This window comes from Dromiciops gliroides, chromosome 5 (assembly GCF_019393635.1).
Source record: "Dromiciops gliroides isolate mDroGli1 chromosome 5, mDroGli1.pri, whole genome shotgun sequence".
NCBI lineage: Eukaryota > Metazoa > Chordata > Mammalia > Microbiotheria > Microbiotheriidae > Dromiciops > Dromiciops gliroides.
Genome location: NC_057865.1, coordinates 187,107,593 through 187,123,794, shown reverse-complemented (window position 1 = coordinate 187,123,794; position 16,202 = coordinate 187,107,593). Strand labels below are relative to the sequence as shown.

The window sequence follows — 16,202 nt, the reverse complement described above, 5'->3', positions numbered from 1 at the left end:
TCCTTCCTTCTTTCACTACTTAACACTCTTCACATTTTTCACATTTTTAATCTTAAGACCTTGCATCTTTTGCTACAATTTCTAGTCTCCTACCTAAATTCCCCCCTCATGCAGTGTTAGACTCCTGTTGTCAAAGAAGAGTTTTTCCTACATGAGGTAAAAAAACAGAATGTAGATTCAAAATCATAAGGTGGGGGGGGGAGCTTATTTAAGATAAGGGGGAAGAGAATAAGCATTTATTAACTGCCTTATGCCAGATTCTGTGCTCCGTGCTTTACAAATATTATCTCATTTGATCTTCACAACAACCCTACAAAGTAGGTGCTATTATTATCCCCATTTTACTGTTTAGGAAACTAAGGCAGACAGAGGTTAGGTGACCTTTCTAGGGTCATCCAACCAGGAAGTGTCTAAGGCAGTAACTAAACCCATGAAGGACATCCTGACTCCAAGCTCAGCACTCTTATCTACCTGTGCCACTAGCCACCTCTAGAGATATAGTATAGCACCAAAGAAACAGGATAAAGATATAAAAGAATGGATTTCCTAATGGTACTTACACCACTGTGGTCTCCTATGCTTGTTTAGCACTGGTTTAAATTACACTTTTTTAGACTGGCTGTCCCATGCTCCAAAAATTGTGGTTCCAGGGAATAGTGGGGGCTTCTGAGTGGCTTTTCCCTGCTCTTGCATGAGGATTATCAAAATAGCTTCTCTTTTTCTAGCCATCATTTTCAGTAGAGCATAGAGAATAGAGTTCAGTTGTTCAGTTGTTTTTCAGTCATGTCTGACTCTTCAGGACCCCATTTGGGGTTTTCTTGGCAAAGATACTGGAGTGGTTTGTCATTTCATTCTCCAGCTCATTTTACAGATGAGGAAACTGAGGCAAACAGGGTGAAGTGACTTGCCCAGGGTCACACAGTTAGCCTGTATCTGAGGCCAGATTTGAACTCACAAGGAGTCTTTCTGACTAAAGGCCAGACCCTCTACCCACTGTGCCACCTACCTGCACCCAGAGAATAGAGAGCCAGACCTAAAGTCACGAAGATCTAGGTTTGAATCCTGCTTCACATACTAAGCTATATGGTTTGGGACAAGTTAACTTAGAAGGGGGTCTCCAGTGGAGAACCATGTGGACCTCTACTTCACTCTGCATTGTTTAATATTTTATCAGTCATCTGGATAAAGACATTAATGGCACACGTCAAATTCGCACAGAGCATACTGGGCGACAGTATCAGGATCCAACAAAATACTGAGGGACCAGAACATGAGTCTGAATCTAATAATGATCAGCTTAAAAGGGAAAAATGTAAAGTATTACACACTCAAAAATTAAAGTCACAATTATAAGACAGGGAAGACATGAGTAGATAGCAGTTAATCTGAGAAGATGTACAAATTTTAGTAGATTGTAAGCTCAATATAAGTCAACAATGTGATAAAACAGCTAAAATGCTAATGTGGTTTTTGGACTACATTAAGAAAGGTACAGCAACCTCCAAAGAAAGAACTGATATTGATAGAATAGACTGAAGCATGTTATTTTTTACTTTCTTTCATTTTTTTTCTTCCAATCAAGTTTGCTTGTACAAAATGACAAATATGGTCATGTTTTACATAATCATACGTGTATAATCCACATCTGATTGTTTGCCAACTCAGGGAGTGGGAAGGGGAGGGGAAGGAGGGAAAGAGGGATAAAAATTGGAACTCAAAACTATAAATAAAAAAATTTATTATTAAAAAAATTAAATAAAATATTGTTTTTAAAGGAAGAAAGATACAGCTTCTCAGAATATGGAAGTGATAATCCCACTGCAACTGTGTCCTGGTCAGATTGAATCCGGGGCATTGTGTTAAGTTCTGGGCACCACAGTTTGTAAAGGATATTGATAAATATGGAGAAAATCTAGAGAAAGGCAAACAGACTGATAAATGCACTTGAGTCCTCGTCATATGAGCATGAGGTAAAGGAACAGGGTATGTTTAACTGTAAACTAAGGAGATTTATGGATGGGATACTGTCTTCAAGGTGGTGAAGGGTCGTCCCATGAAAGAGAGTTTTGATTTATTCTGCTTGTCCCCAGAAGACAGAATGAATAGCAATGGACAGTGAAAGCTGCAAAGAGGCACTTTCAGGTTTGATGAGAGGAGGGTTGCTAGAGTGGTATGAGGGTCATCAAGAAGAGGCTGGAGGAGCGTTTAGGAAGTATATATTGTCATGGGGATTCATTTTTCTTCTGGGTATGAGTTGTATTAGTTGGGCCTTGAGTTCTTTCACCTTTAAAATTCTGTGATTCTGTAATTCTAATGTTGGGGGTGGGGAGGATGGATAATAACAGATTGTGATAGAAGCACAATGTGACAAATGAGAAACTTAAACAATAGAACGATAGTTTTGTTATGTTTTGATGCTAAATTTATGATTTATTTTGTTAATTTGGTATTTTATATTTTGTGGATGTCTACTTCTTTTAAAATATCCACTTTATTTATCTATATGGTTGGCTACACCAGTTCCTGAGAATTCTTTTTAAGTTCTTGATGATAATTATGAATTTACCCTCTTAATTTTCTATTTTAGTAATCTGACTTTTCTCTCTTTTGAAATTATCTAATGGTTTATCATTTTTGCTATTCATAAAAAATTGGTCTTTGATTGCAAGTTCTATTAGTCTTTTTTTTTTTAACATGTTTTATTTCTCCTCTGTTTTTCCTATTTTCATTTTTTGTGCTTCATCTAGGGTTTTTACCATGCTAACTTTCCTGGAACTTAAATGTTTATTGATGGATCTCTAGCATTGTTGATTTCTTTTAATTGCATGATTGATTAATTAAACCTCTCTGAGGCTAATTTTCTCTCTGAGAGTTGCTTTAGCTTTAATATATTTTGGATGCTACACCACTGTTATTCTCTGTAGAGTAATTATTTCTTGCTGCTATGATTTTTTTCCTTTGAACCAGCTTTTCTTTAAAATGTTAATGTTTAGTTTCCACTTATGTTTGGATCGTTTGTTCACATTTCCTTTATTAATATTTATTTTTATTGTTATGTATTTATTTCTGTTTTTCTATATTTATTTATGATTTCTTTGTGCCCTGTAAAATGATTAGTTATGGTAAAGGTACTGCATAATGATGAAAAATACATATATTCATTATATTCCTAGTCAAAATTCACTCTAGAGTTTCAAATCCAGATGTTTTTACAAATGAATTGAACCAAATTTCTGAAATTCAGTTACTCAAGGGAATGAGAAACAGGTAAAGAGAAACATGGTTCAATATTACTATCGATTTAGGAAATGAGAGATCTAGAACTATGATTTAACTATGTACTGAGCTCCCCAGTGAGGAAAGAAAGTCCCATTGTCAATGATGATAACCTTCTGTTTTGAAATTTAAAGTCTGGGAAGTGAAGCTAAGTTACCCAGGGTCACATGAGGGAGAGGAGAATAAACATTTGTATAGCACCTACTATATGCCAGTTTCTATGGTAAGCATTTGTTAATATAAATATTATCTCATTTGATCTTCACAACATTCCTAGGAGGTAGGTGCTGTCATCACCACCATTTTAACTGACTTGCCCAGTAACATGTAGCTAAGTATCTGACGCAAAATTCGAATTCAGGTCTTCCTGACTCCAGGCCTGGACCTCTAACCACTGACCCAGTAGCTACAGATTGGCCAGGATTTGAGCCAGGTGGTCCTGACTCTGAGGCCAGCTCACCATCCACTCTTCCATGCTTCATCTCATCACGAATGAATATGGTTGAACAATTTTAAAAAATTAATTAAAAGACTTGGAACTTTCCTTATCCGCTTCTTACAAAGTTAGTCCTTTTCAGGCAATAGTTCTGATGCTGAGTAAACAAGTCAATAATAAAATATGGTTTGTAGCCGGCTGAATTTTTGTAAGTTGGTCATTAAGGAATAGTTCAATAAAATAATAATCAGGGCTCTATTATCTATTCTAATGGAGAGAAGCAGCCAGTAAAATAATACAAGACAGTGAGAAGTCCAATTTACTTTCTATTTGACTTTAGAAAACAAGATTCCTAGACACCTTCACTTCATTAGGTTTTACTACCTAATCATGGTTTTTTTGTAAACTAGTTATAAAACTGTTTTGCATGCCCGGGTTACAGCTAATCATACATAATTAAGAATTTATCAGCAAGCAAATCATCCTAGTGCCCAAGTCCTATTGAGCTCAACTTATCCTTGCAACAATTCCTGCAATATACAAGAAAGAACTATGCGGCCCTGTGTTTATCCAAGTTTTTTGTATGTTCCTTATATACACACAACTTGGAAAAGTTAGTTTCCTACTCACCTCATAGAAGGAACAAAAAGGAAATATAATAGTGTGCATGGTGTGCCAGTCTTTGCCTTTCTTATGTAATTAGAGAGGATGTTTCAGGTTATTAGATTTCCTGAAGACAAAAGAGACTACTTCTCTAACCTCACAATATTTTAAATCTGTCATACTGATCTCTCTCTTCAATTACTCCCTCCCCCACCACAATCCCAGGGGATTATTCTACCAAGAAACTATTCAATTCTATTGAACAAACATTTGTTAAATACCTACTATGTGCAAAGCACTGTGCAAGGGGAGGAAAAGATACAAACGTAATGAAGACGTGGTTCCTGCCACCACTGAATTAACAGTCTAGTAGGGGAATCTAACATGAGCACAGATAATGATGGTTTTTCCAAATAGGTCACAAGAAGTATAAAATGGCATGTGAGGTCGGAGGAGGAAAAGATCAGCAGTGAGCAGGAATACCAGGGAAGGTTTCACCTAAGAAAAGGTACTTGAGCTGGGTCTGGTAAGTTTCAGAAGACAGATGAGGTGGGAAGGAGGCTGCTGCAGGTGTAGTATGTATGCTGGGGATGGCGGTGGAGTGGAGTTGAATTCTTTGAATAAAAGCACAGAAGCCAATCATAGGAAAGCTTGTCTAGAGAATAAAGAAAGGAGTTTGTTTTGTGTTTCTGTTTTATAAAAATAATCACAGATGTTATCAGGAGCCCACTTCAGACCTCTTCTTGCTCAATTTAATTTACATCTATAAACATTTATAAAGTACTTCCTATATGCAACATTAGCCTTTGCCACAGAAAGAATAATAATTCAAATTATATTATCAAAGAATTTTGGAGCTAAAAGTTAACCTAGTCGAACCATGTCAATTTTAAAGACAAAACTGAGGTATATATATGTATGTGTGTATTGTGAGAAAATAATGGCATTTGGCAGTCGGCCAGAGGCCCCACCTGAAGATTGATTTGTAATTGATTGAATGTGGTGAGACTGACTGATGGACTGAGAACCTACTTAAGGTTAATTAAATCAAGACCACACCTGGCCAGCCCTGAGTGGGGTATTGTTCTCAGAGGCTGTGGACTACGACATCAACACGAGACCACCCTCAACCAATCAGTTTGAAGGACCTCCCCTTCTGGGGGAGGGGGCAGGAAGTAGGAGGTGAGGCTGGCTCCCTGGGTCTGCCCTTTTCATTCCCGGACTTTGGGTTGGTGGCAGAGAGAGAGGGGAAAGGAGATAGGCTTTTCTTGCTTTATTTTCTGTACTCCATGTATTCTCTTTATTCTGATAAATGCTTAATGCTAAAAACTGATTCTGACATTTCTAGTTTATAAGTAAACCGTAGCTAATTCTCCCCTGACACTGGGGGTAGAAACAAGGCGACCACACATTAGATTTTAGATGCCACAGTATGTATGCATACATACATGAATATATGTATATACACATGTACATGTACATATACACATACACATATCCATATATGTATGTATGTGTATATGTATGTATGTATATAATGAAATGTCAAAGCTGGGTCTGGGGCTAGGACTCAGTTTTCTGGACTACCAGTACTGTGCTCCTTCCATTATACTATGAAGGTGGGGAAGGGAGAAGGAGGCAGAGGAGAATTAAAAAACAATAATTGATGAAATAGAGCTTATCTCATAGAAGATGTAGTGAACTGATCAAAACATTATTAGCAATATCTTTAGAGTTGCTATGCAAACATCAAGTAAGAGCAATATTTTTAGGTTGGGGGAAAGAGAAAGAGAGACAGAGACAGAGAGACAAGAGAGAGAGAATAAGCAGCTCTTTGCTCTTATTGGACATATTTTAAAATGAGTTTCGGGCCTGAGAAAATAATTGTTTTTATGCTAAAGCACTATAATCCTGTATTTATGTATGTATACATATTATATATATGTGCGTGTGTATACTGTGATTTTATATATATACATATACATACACACATACACATATACATGTACATATACATACACACATGTATGTATGTATGTATACACTGTGATTTCAGTGATGCAGGAAATTCTTGAATGAAGAAACTTCCTTTATCCTCAAGTGATTTTATCACCTCCACTATAACTTGTAGTCCTAAAGGATTACTGGATACTTTCTGCATGAAGCCTTTCCCATAACTGCTACTACTCTTCCTCCCTTAATTGCCATGTATTTATTTTGGTATTATTACATATATATATATATATATATTCATATATGTACATATTATCTTCCCAAAAGAATCTAAATTCCTTTAGAGAAAGGACTCTTGTCTACGTCCTTAAGTCACCAATGACTAGTATAATGTCTGGCATAAAGTAGCCAATTAATAAATCTTATTGAGAGAGAGAGAGAGCTATGGCTATTACTCAAGAAGATATGTGGATATAGATATAAGTATATATGTAGATAGGTGATAGCCAGCCAGCCAGCCAGATAAATGGGTTAATGATAGATTAAGGCACAATACTTTCCCAGAAAAGGAAAATACATATATCAGTTTGGTTTTTTCCCTTAACATGTTACAACAATATATGTCTATAAAATTGAGAGTTCATGACTGAATGAAGCAATTGGCCTTTAAATAATAGTATCTTATGATGATAGCCCATTCAAGAAACGTGTTAGTAGTCATCTATCAAGGAAATTGAACAAGCTAACTCATTTCTTTCTTTCTTTCTTTCTTTCTTTCTTTCTTTCTTTCTTTCTTTCTTTCTTTCTTTCTTTCTTTCTTTCTTTCTCTTCCTTCCTTCCTTCCTTCCTTCCTTCCTTCCTTCTTTCTTCTTCTTCTTTCTTCTTCTTTCTTTCTTTCTTTCTTTCTTTCTTTCTTTCTTTCTTTCTTTCTTTCTTTCTTTCTTTCTTTCTTTCTTTCTTTCTTTCTTTCTTTTTTCTTTTTGTGAGGCAATTGGGGTTAAGTGACTTGCCCGTGGTCACACAGCTAGTAAGTGTTAAGTGTCTGAGGCCAGATTTGAACTCATGTACTCCTGACTCCAGGGCTGGTGCTCTATCCACTGCGCCACCTAGCTGCCCAAGCTATCTCATTTCTATTGAGTGGATGCTGATCATGAAAATATATACTTAGAAAGAAACAGGCCAAAATAAAATTCTTAACCAGCTTTCTTCCCTTAGTACCCCCAAAACATATGAAGAAATGGAGCAACAATTTAACCTGAGAGGTATAATACAAATACTAAATTTATTTTTATTTTAAAATTTCCTACCTAGAATTTGAATTCTTTCAGGAGCTACGCCACGACTAAAGTACTTAAATGACTACATTTATCTCATATATTCAATAGTAATTGTGAAGCCTTACCCTAAGAAACTAATTTCTGATCTCCATTAAAAGACCTGTGTATGGGGCAGAGCCAAGATGGTGGAGGAAAGGCTATGAGTCCCTCGAGCTCCCGATAAACCCATCCACACACTCCAAAAATAATGCCGTAAGACAACTCCCAGAGGAGCCTAACCCATGTAAGAACAGAGTGAGACTATTTTTCAGTCAAAGAAAGCTTAATTAGGCGACTGGAATCATCTGCTGTTCGAACTGAGAGAAGAGCTTGGCATGCAGTGCGAACCTAGCCTGGAATAGACAGTGCTTCCAGGGCTTCGGAGTCTTTGGCGCCAGCAGCTTCTTCTGAGGCTCACCTCGTGAACTGGTGAGGAGGTTCGGGGGTTGGCCAGGGTGAAGTGGTTGTGTCTCTGCTGGAGTTGGGGTGGAGCGCCCATGTTCTGAAACAGTGGACTGACTCAAGTGTTGGTGGCCCAGTGGGGGAGGGGCACAGGCACGCCAAGCTTCTGACCATAGAGAATCACATTTCAATCAGACATCTGCTTCCAGATCTAGATGAGTAAGCAGAGAAAACAGCGGACCACAGAAAGCTTCTGTAGGGGCGAAGTAGACCAGAATACACCCTCAGAAGAAGATAATAACAAAGTCAAAGACCCAACATCCAAAGCTTTCAAGAAAAATATGAATTGGTCTCAGGCCATGGAAGCACTCAAAAAGGACTATGAAGAGAAAGTAGGAGAGATAGAAGGAAGATTTAGAGAGGTGGAGGAAAGGATGGAAAGAGAAATGAGAGTCATGTAGGAGAGTCATGAGAAAAAAGTCAAAAGCTTGAAAAGCAAAATGGAAAAGCAGATACAAAAGTTCTCTGAAGAAAATCATCGCCTAAGAATTAGGATTGAACAAATGGAAGCTAGTGACTTTATGAGAAACCAAGATACAATAAAGCACATCAAAATGAATTTTAAAAAAATAGAGGGCAATATGAAATATCTACTTGGAAAAACAGCTGACCTGGAAAATAAATCCAGGAGAGGTGATTTGAAAATCATTGGACTACTTGAAAACCATGATCAAGGAAAGAGCTTAGACATCATCTTCCAAGAAATTGTCAGGGAAAATTTCCCTAATATTCTAGAAGCAGAAGCTAAAATAGAAATTGAAAGAATCCGCTGATCACCTCCTGAAAGAGATCCCAAAAGGAAAACTTCCAGGAATATTATGGCCAAATTTCAGAGCTCCCAGGTCAAGGAGAAAATATTGCAAGCAGCTAGAAAAAGGAATTCAAATACTGTGGAGCTACAGTAAGGATAACACAAGATCTAGCAGCATCTACATTAAAGGACCAGAGGACATCGAATATGATATTCCAGAGGGCAAAGGAAGTGGTACTACAACCAAAAACTACATACCCAGGAAAACTGTGTATAATCTTTCAGGGGTAAAATGGGCCATCAATGAAAAAGAGGACTTTCAGGCATTTGTGATGAAAAGATCTGAACTGAATAGAAAATTTGACTTTCACAAACTTAAGTTAGCTGAAGTAACCTAACAAAGTACCATTATGTTCTGGTACTAAGAAAGTGACCTTTCAATAAAGCTACTGAAATGCAAAAAAAAAAAAAAAAAAAAAAGAAAATTTGACTTTCAAATACAAGACCCTAGAGAAGCATAAAAAGATAAACAGGAAAAAGAAATCATGAGGAATATTAAAAGCTTAAACTGTTTACATTCCTACATGGGAAGATAATATTTCTAACTCATAAGAACTTTCTCAGTATTAGCACAGCTGAAAGGAATATACTTAGACAGAGGGCACAGGTGTGAATTGGATATGAAGGGATGATAGCTATAAAGCATTTATTTTTTGTTTATCCTTATTTTTTGTGGGGAAGTCAGGGTAGGGTGGCTTATGTCTGGGGCTGGATTTGGGCTCAGGGCCTCCTTGGTTCAGGGCTGGTGCTTTGTCCAGTGTGTCTTCTATCTACTGAAGCAATTTCCTTACTTTCCTCCTACTTTCATCAACTGGACAAAGAGAACCAGAAATATACAAAGTATTGGAAATATACAAAGTATTAGCAGGGAATGGTCATGAAGGAGTACAGCATCCTGGCTGAAATATCTCTAGCTCCTATGAAGAATGGCAGCTTCTTAGCTCATATCAACTGCCTAATTTCTGTTTGGTTTCTGCTCAGGTAGTGGACAAGAAAAAGAAGAGAGGCTAGGGCAGAAGGAAGCACACTTGAAGAAAGCTAAAAAAGGCTTCAGATAAAAGTGGGATTATGGATGAAGTGAACCCAGAAAGACAGTAGCATGATCACAGATTGAAGGAGATAAGATTAGACTGCAGCACTTCAGTCACTGGGCATGTTGTACTGTATTTTTGTGGACTATCCATTATCTGATTTGTTCATTTTAATTCTGAGTGGGGCATGACTCTACCATCTGTCTTCCAAATGTCTAGTGAATCCCTTTACTAGGAATAAAAGGACAGTAGTTTATGTAGAATCAAGTAATGCTGTTTCCCCCAAGAACAAAGAAAAAAGACAGCATCCAAAAGCTCAAGCTGACTTGACATTTTAGCATCCTCAACTTTAGTAATCCTTGATCATATATGATCAAAGATTTCAAAAACTGGATGTTAGTTATATCACAGTCCATTATTTTACTCTCTGTCTTCAAGGTAAATGACCCTTACTAATCTTTGGAATAAAAAGGCTCTGGTTATTCTGTGTGAGTGAGGAGAAGAAAATGTAAACACATTTTAGAGAATCTGCTCGTAAAACTTTTTAGTAAAATTTAAAAACTATCAACTTACAACATTTCTACTAGCTTTTCTCACATAAGAATAATAATGCATGTGATAAAAATAAATTACCAAAAAGCTGCATATATAATGCATACACATGGATATATACATTCATTTATAAATATGTAGAAAAAGAAAGGTTCTGATTTCTTTCAGGCCCGGTTAAATTCCTTGCCTAACTTGTGGGCCCGGGCTAATCCATATGGATTCCAGAGTATTGTCATCATAACTTTTTTTAAACCAAAAACAAAACTTCACTTTAAAGAGACAAAATAGGCAATTTGAAGTAAAAATTCTAGCTAAAGAAGAGATTTTTTTTTTTGCATAATAGTGTGTCATATGGGAAAAGGAAGCAACATCCACACTGCATTTACAAGGTGTAAATGATAACCATCTTACCTGATTTCCCCACACCTGCTCGGCCAAACACTGCCAGCTTAACTTCTGCACTCTTAGCCATACTGGAATTAGGCAGGTAATTCGCTTCTCTCAAGAGAAAGAAACTGTGAATACCAGGTTGGCTCTTGTCTTTAGGTTCACCATATCATGGCAAACCTCTGCACGTTCTGCAATCCCTAAACAAAAGAGACATCATTACAGGGGGAGGCAAAGCCATTTTGAAGAAGGCTGTGCTTCTCAGCAGTATCGGACCTCTGTATTAGATTATGTGTATACCTACTGATGCATAATATACCCTCACAGTGGGAATATTAGTTAAAACACTTTTAGGGCATTGATTTGGGCTACATAATGTACTTCCTTGACAATGGAGACAGAAATCCTTAGAATGGCTCACATTCACGATTCATGCTTTAATTTTCTCCAAATTGCTACTGTGATCAGCTTTTTTTTTTAATTAGACACTATCAGAGGGGTTCTTAACCTGGCTCTTATGAACTTTTAAAGAAAATTGATAAATATACTTTGATATGATTTGGTTCCTTTGTAATTTTGTTTTATTTTATGCATTTAAAACATTCTGAGAAGGGGGCTACCTGAATTATCTACAATGGACATATGAAGGAAGGCGCTATCTGCATCCAGAGAAATATGCATAGAATGGTTTTACAGATACACACACAAACACATTTGTGTCTAATAGTAGCCATGTGTAGGGTGAAGAAAAAAAAGAAAAAAGAAGGAAGAAAAAAAAGAAAAAAAAAGAAAGTTATATGATAACTTTATTATATATTTAAAAGGAATTGCATAGCAAGCTTTACATAATAGACTTGCAGTTTCATATACAATCATCTTTTTTTCTATTCTACTCTGTTATGGAATTTCTTAAGTTCAAAATAAAATAAAATTTAAAAAAGAAGGGGTCTAAAAAGCCCTACACTATAAGGTAGGCAAGATTCACACTTTCACAAAGGTCAATTGACCCTGCCACAATTATACAACACACAAAATAGTAAGATTTTTTAAAAAATGCTTTATTTGGGAAAAATCTCATTAAATACAGGGAATGTCTTAGGAAAAATAGAATTGTGAGGGCCTAAATTCTAATTCTATTCCTCAAACAAGTAACTTTGTTCCATAGTTGGCTACCTAAAGACCTACACCAAGGGAAGAAAGAAACAAAAACGACCATCTGTTTAACTTCTCTAGAACACAATCTAGTGCAGATAAGTAAATCTCAACTATGCCCTTACTATAGCAAGGAAATCCTTTCACACTTCATTAATCAATTTTTGTTCTTGCATTCACCACAGAGGCTATTTCAAACCTTTTCATCTCTTCTCAAACCTCCCATAGCAGCCTCTCCCATCATCCTCTCATCTGAGGGCCTTGCCCCATCCTTCTCTGAAAAAAAAACAGACCATTTCCAAGAGCTTCCTTTTTCCCCATCCTCATCTCCAAATATTCTGACACCTACTGCCAACTATATCATCCTTGACCCTTATTTCACATGAAGAGGCATACCTTCTTATGCCAAGGCAAACTTCTCTACATGCCCCTTTGATCTCATTCCATTCTTCAGAAGATTATCCCCTCTATCATTCCCACTCTTACTTATCTTCAGTTTCTCATTGTACACTGGTGGTTTTCCTGCTGCCTCAAAACATGCCCATGTCTCTCCCATATTTAAAAAAAACCCTCACTTGATCCAACCATCCCCACAAGATTTCTTTCTCACTCCAGTAGCTTTGCCAAGAAAACCTCAAATGGGAACATGAAAAAAGTCAGTTATAATTGAAAAACTACTAAATAACAACAATTTCCTTATATTGAGCCAAAATCTTCCTGGGATATCCACTCATTGATCTGTTTAGTCTCATCTTTCACACAAAAATCCTCTATCCATCTAAGAACATTATTGTGTCTTCTATATCCTCATTAAAGAAAGGCAATCTGATCTAGGGACAGAGAGTCAGCTGGAGGCCGGGAAGACCTGGGTTCAAGACCCACCTCTAACAAATACTGGTTGTGTGACTCTGGGCAAATTACTTAATCTCTCAGTGTTTTAGTCAACTTTATTTGACTATAAGTTGTAGAAAAACATGCTGTGTTGGTAGAGTCTCCTATACCTATATATCCCTACTAAGAGTTTTCTATAAACTAAGTATCAACATTTCCTTCAAATAGTCTTCCTGTGATAGGATTACAACATTCCTTCACCATCTTGAGTAATTTCTGGATGTCTCTAGTTTATTAACATGCCTCTTAAGGTACTGTGCTCAGGACTGAACATAATAATACTCAAGGGCAGAAAACAGTGAATCCATAACTTTCATTGTTCTAGACAGTCCTATCATTCGTAGTTTCCAGCAGTCTCATTATCAAGTTGGTTTATATTGAATTTGTATGATAGAGATGGGGGCTAGACCTGGGATTTCATTTCATGGAACTCCCAGATGAGTAAACTCCCTTAGTAGACTCTACTAAACTTAAGTTAGCATCTTCTCAGCAATGTATAGTTTTAGATATCTGCCTAAGGCATCTGAAAAGTTAAGTGACTTGTCTGGCCAGTACTAGTCAAAGTCAGGACTTTGCCCCAGCCAGGTCATCTTGGCTCCAAGACCAGTTGTCTATCCACTACCCCACAATGCCCCTCAGCTGAATTTTTAGACAACTACCTTTTCACAAAAACTATTTTAGTCAAGGCCAACCTCCCTCAATATTTATTTTCCTAAGTCAAACATAGGTTGACATTATGAATTCCCGTCAATATCTTAAAAACAAACAAACTCAATTCTATCCTCCAATCTAGTAGTCAGTCTTCTTAATTTTATTATCTGCAATTTTCCAGAAAACTTTACTTTCAGTAGCAGAGTAATTACTCAAAGGAAAATGACATTACCAAAAGTAATGGCTTTAACAAAAGTGAAAATTTCTGAAAAAAAATTCTGTAATGGCAATGATGTGCTGGAATTTAGTATTAATTTGTGCTTACATACTTATATGTGCACAAATATATATGCTGTATTGTGCTAAAATACATACTTCAGAAAAATCTCTACTTTGGGATTTTTGATCATACACTTACCACTTCCTGAATGCAAGACCAAAAGGTCCATATTAGCACTTGATAATATGTTTATAATATCCTCTAATTAGGGAAAATTGCCTTAATGATTCAAAACAAAACAAAATTTGAAGAAAAAGCTTTTTAGCATCTGTTCTTTGCCTAATTCCATAACTTTACCCCCAAATGAAAGGTTCTCCTATTTTGTCCTTTTATGGCCATAATTATTCATAGAGAAGGTTATAAAAAAGGGTTGAGGAACCATCATAGATCACAGATTCAGGGCTGCAACATCTTAGAATTCATCTAGTCCAGGTCCCTCTGGAAACCCAAGGAATAAATTAGAAAATCCTGGATTCAGACCTAGGTCCTATGCCTCTAAGTCCAGGATTCTGTCTACTGCACCATGGAATGAACCAAGTTCTATGTTTCCCTAGAGAAAGTTCTGTAAAATGTATTTCAATCGCATAAGTATCAAATGAGATTATTTGCTTGAAAAACAATTCTGAAACATAGCATATACAAATGTTTATATATAGGTTGTATATACCAATGGTCAACAATTCATGCAAAGTTGTCCATTTTTAAGACCATATTTGTCTGGTTTCTATTTCACGAACATAACCATCTAACCTTTCTTTCCCACAGCATTTAGAAAGCCAAATATTGCAATAACTTCTATCTAGCTCCACTGACAGGAATTTCACAGAAGAATGAGAAGATTTCTCTCCATTTATTACCTCATGAAGTTACAGCTGGAAATTGTCAAGCTCATGCCATGTTCCAAGAAATAACTGATGGGGGAGACATAAAATTGACTGACAGTGTCTCTTCAAAATTTTATTTCTCACAATAAAATAAGACATCTCACATTTGGCAGTCAAATGGTAAACAGATATAAGTTCTGTTTTAATAATCTCTATTTTGTTTGTCATTTGGTTCCAGGTTTCTGATGTTTAAAACAAATCATAATGGAAAAGCTGCCATAAAATACTGATCTAAGGAAACTAGCTTCAATTACAGGAGGATGCAGACTGCTGCTAGGGAGATGCAAAGTACTTTTATTTAGACCATAGGATTTCGTGCAAGAAGGGAACTCAATGCAATAAACATTTAAAAAGTACCTACAGTGTGCAAGGTACTGTGTTAGGCACCAGAGAAGCAAAGACGAAATAAGACTCTGCTCCTGCCCATAACAAGCTTCTGAATACCTGTTCCCTAAGGGTAAATTCGCACCAAGAATATTCATGCAGTGGGGATGTTCGGGACTGCTTTGGAGCCTGCAATCAAGTCTTCTGGCCTCACGATTATTACTAATCTTTCTATTGCTAGTAATCCTCCCGCACGGGTCTCCTTGCATGTCCCCACGGCCACAGGCGTGACGGTCCCCGTAGCTGCAGTCAGGTTACAACCAGGCGTGCAACAGGTAATGCGCGGGGCTCGAAAATAAAGGCCCTCGTGGACGGCTCCTTCTTCCACTCAGTCCCCGGCCAGGGGCGCAAATGCTGCAGCGTTGCCTCAGAAGGTCAGCTCTGCACTGACCCTGCCAGCCTCGGAAGCCTCTTTCAGCTCCAGGCGCAGCCCGCAGAGAAAGCGGGGCGCCAGGGGAGCCCGTCCACCCGGGCTAGTGCGGAACACTCACCTCTGCCCCTGGTCAAGTTCAGCTCCGGGGGGAGGGTCTCTTCCGGTCTTCTCCCAGTCGCTCCTGTGGAATCCTACGGCTGCTCGTGGGTGCTCGCGGGGATCAGGCTTGGGGCTGAGCCGCAGCGGCCGGAGCAACAGAGACAGGAGCTGCGGCCATGGCGAGGGGGAGGGACCTTCCGTGCGCTCCCTCTGCTGAGCGCCACAGCGACTGCCGCAGGATGCCCGGGGGCTGCGCCGACTCGGGGCTGCTTTCCACCGCCCCGCAAGCCGTCGCTGCGCCGAGGAGCGGCGCTGCGGCGCCCCCTGGCGAGGGCCCGCGGCGCGGCGCTCTGTGCGCAGCGGGTCGGCCTTGACCCCTGGGGACGAGAGGACAGACAGCTTCGGGGCAATATCCTAGGCTTGGAGACTGGAGAAGGACCTTGTGCTTGATTTTCTGCCATCCCCTTCAGAAGAGGAAGCAGAGGGTCAGGGAGGAACAATGATTTCCCCAAGTCAAGTCATTATCTATTTATTTTGTTGGTTGGTTGTTTTTTTGGTGAGGCAATTGGGGTTAAGTGACTTGCCCAGGGTCACACAGCTAGTAAGTGCCAAGTGTCTGAGGTCGGATTTGAACTCAGGTCCTCCTGAATCCAGGGCCAGT

General features: G+C 38.2%; 1 protein-coding gene across 1 annotated transcript in view; it reads right to left on the bottom strand.

The window, feature by feature from the left end:
- Window positions 1–15,774, bottom strand: part of RERG (RAS like estrogen regulated growth inhibitor) — a 115,646-nt gene extending 99,872 nt beyond the window's left edge. The window contains exons 1-2 of the mRNA XM_043968858.1: window positions 15,561–15,774; window positions 10,852–11,027 (exon numbers count right to left, since the gene is read on the bottom strand). Coding sequence (XP_043824793.1) covers window positions 10,852–10,912 — 61 coding nt within the window. The 5' untranslated portion in view covers window positions 10,913–11,027; window positions 15,561–15,774. The remainder of the gene's footprint in view (window positions 1–10,851; window positions 11,028–15,560) is intronic.
- Window positions 15,775–16,202: the final 428 nt, after the last annotated feature.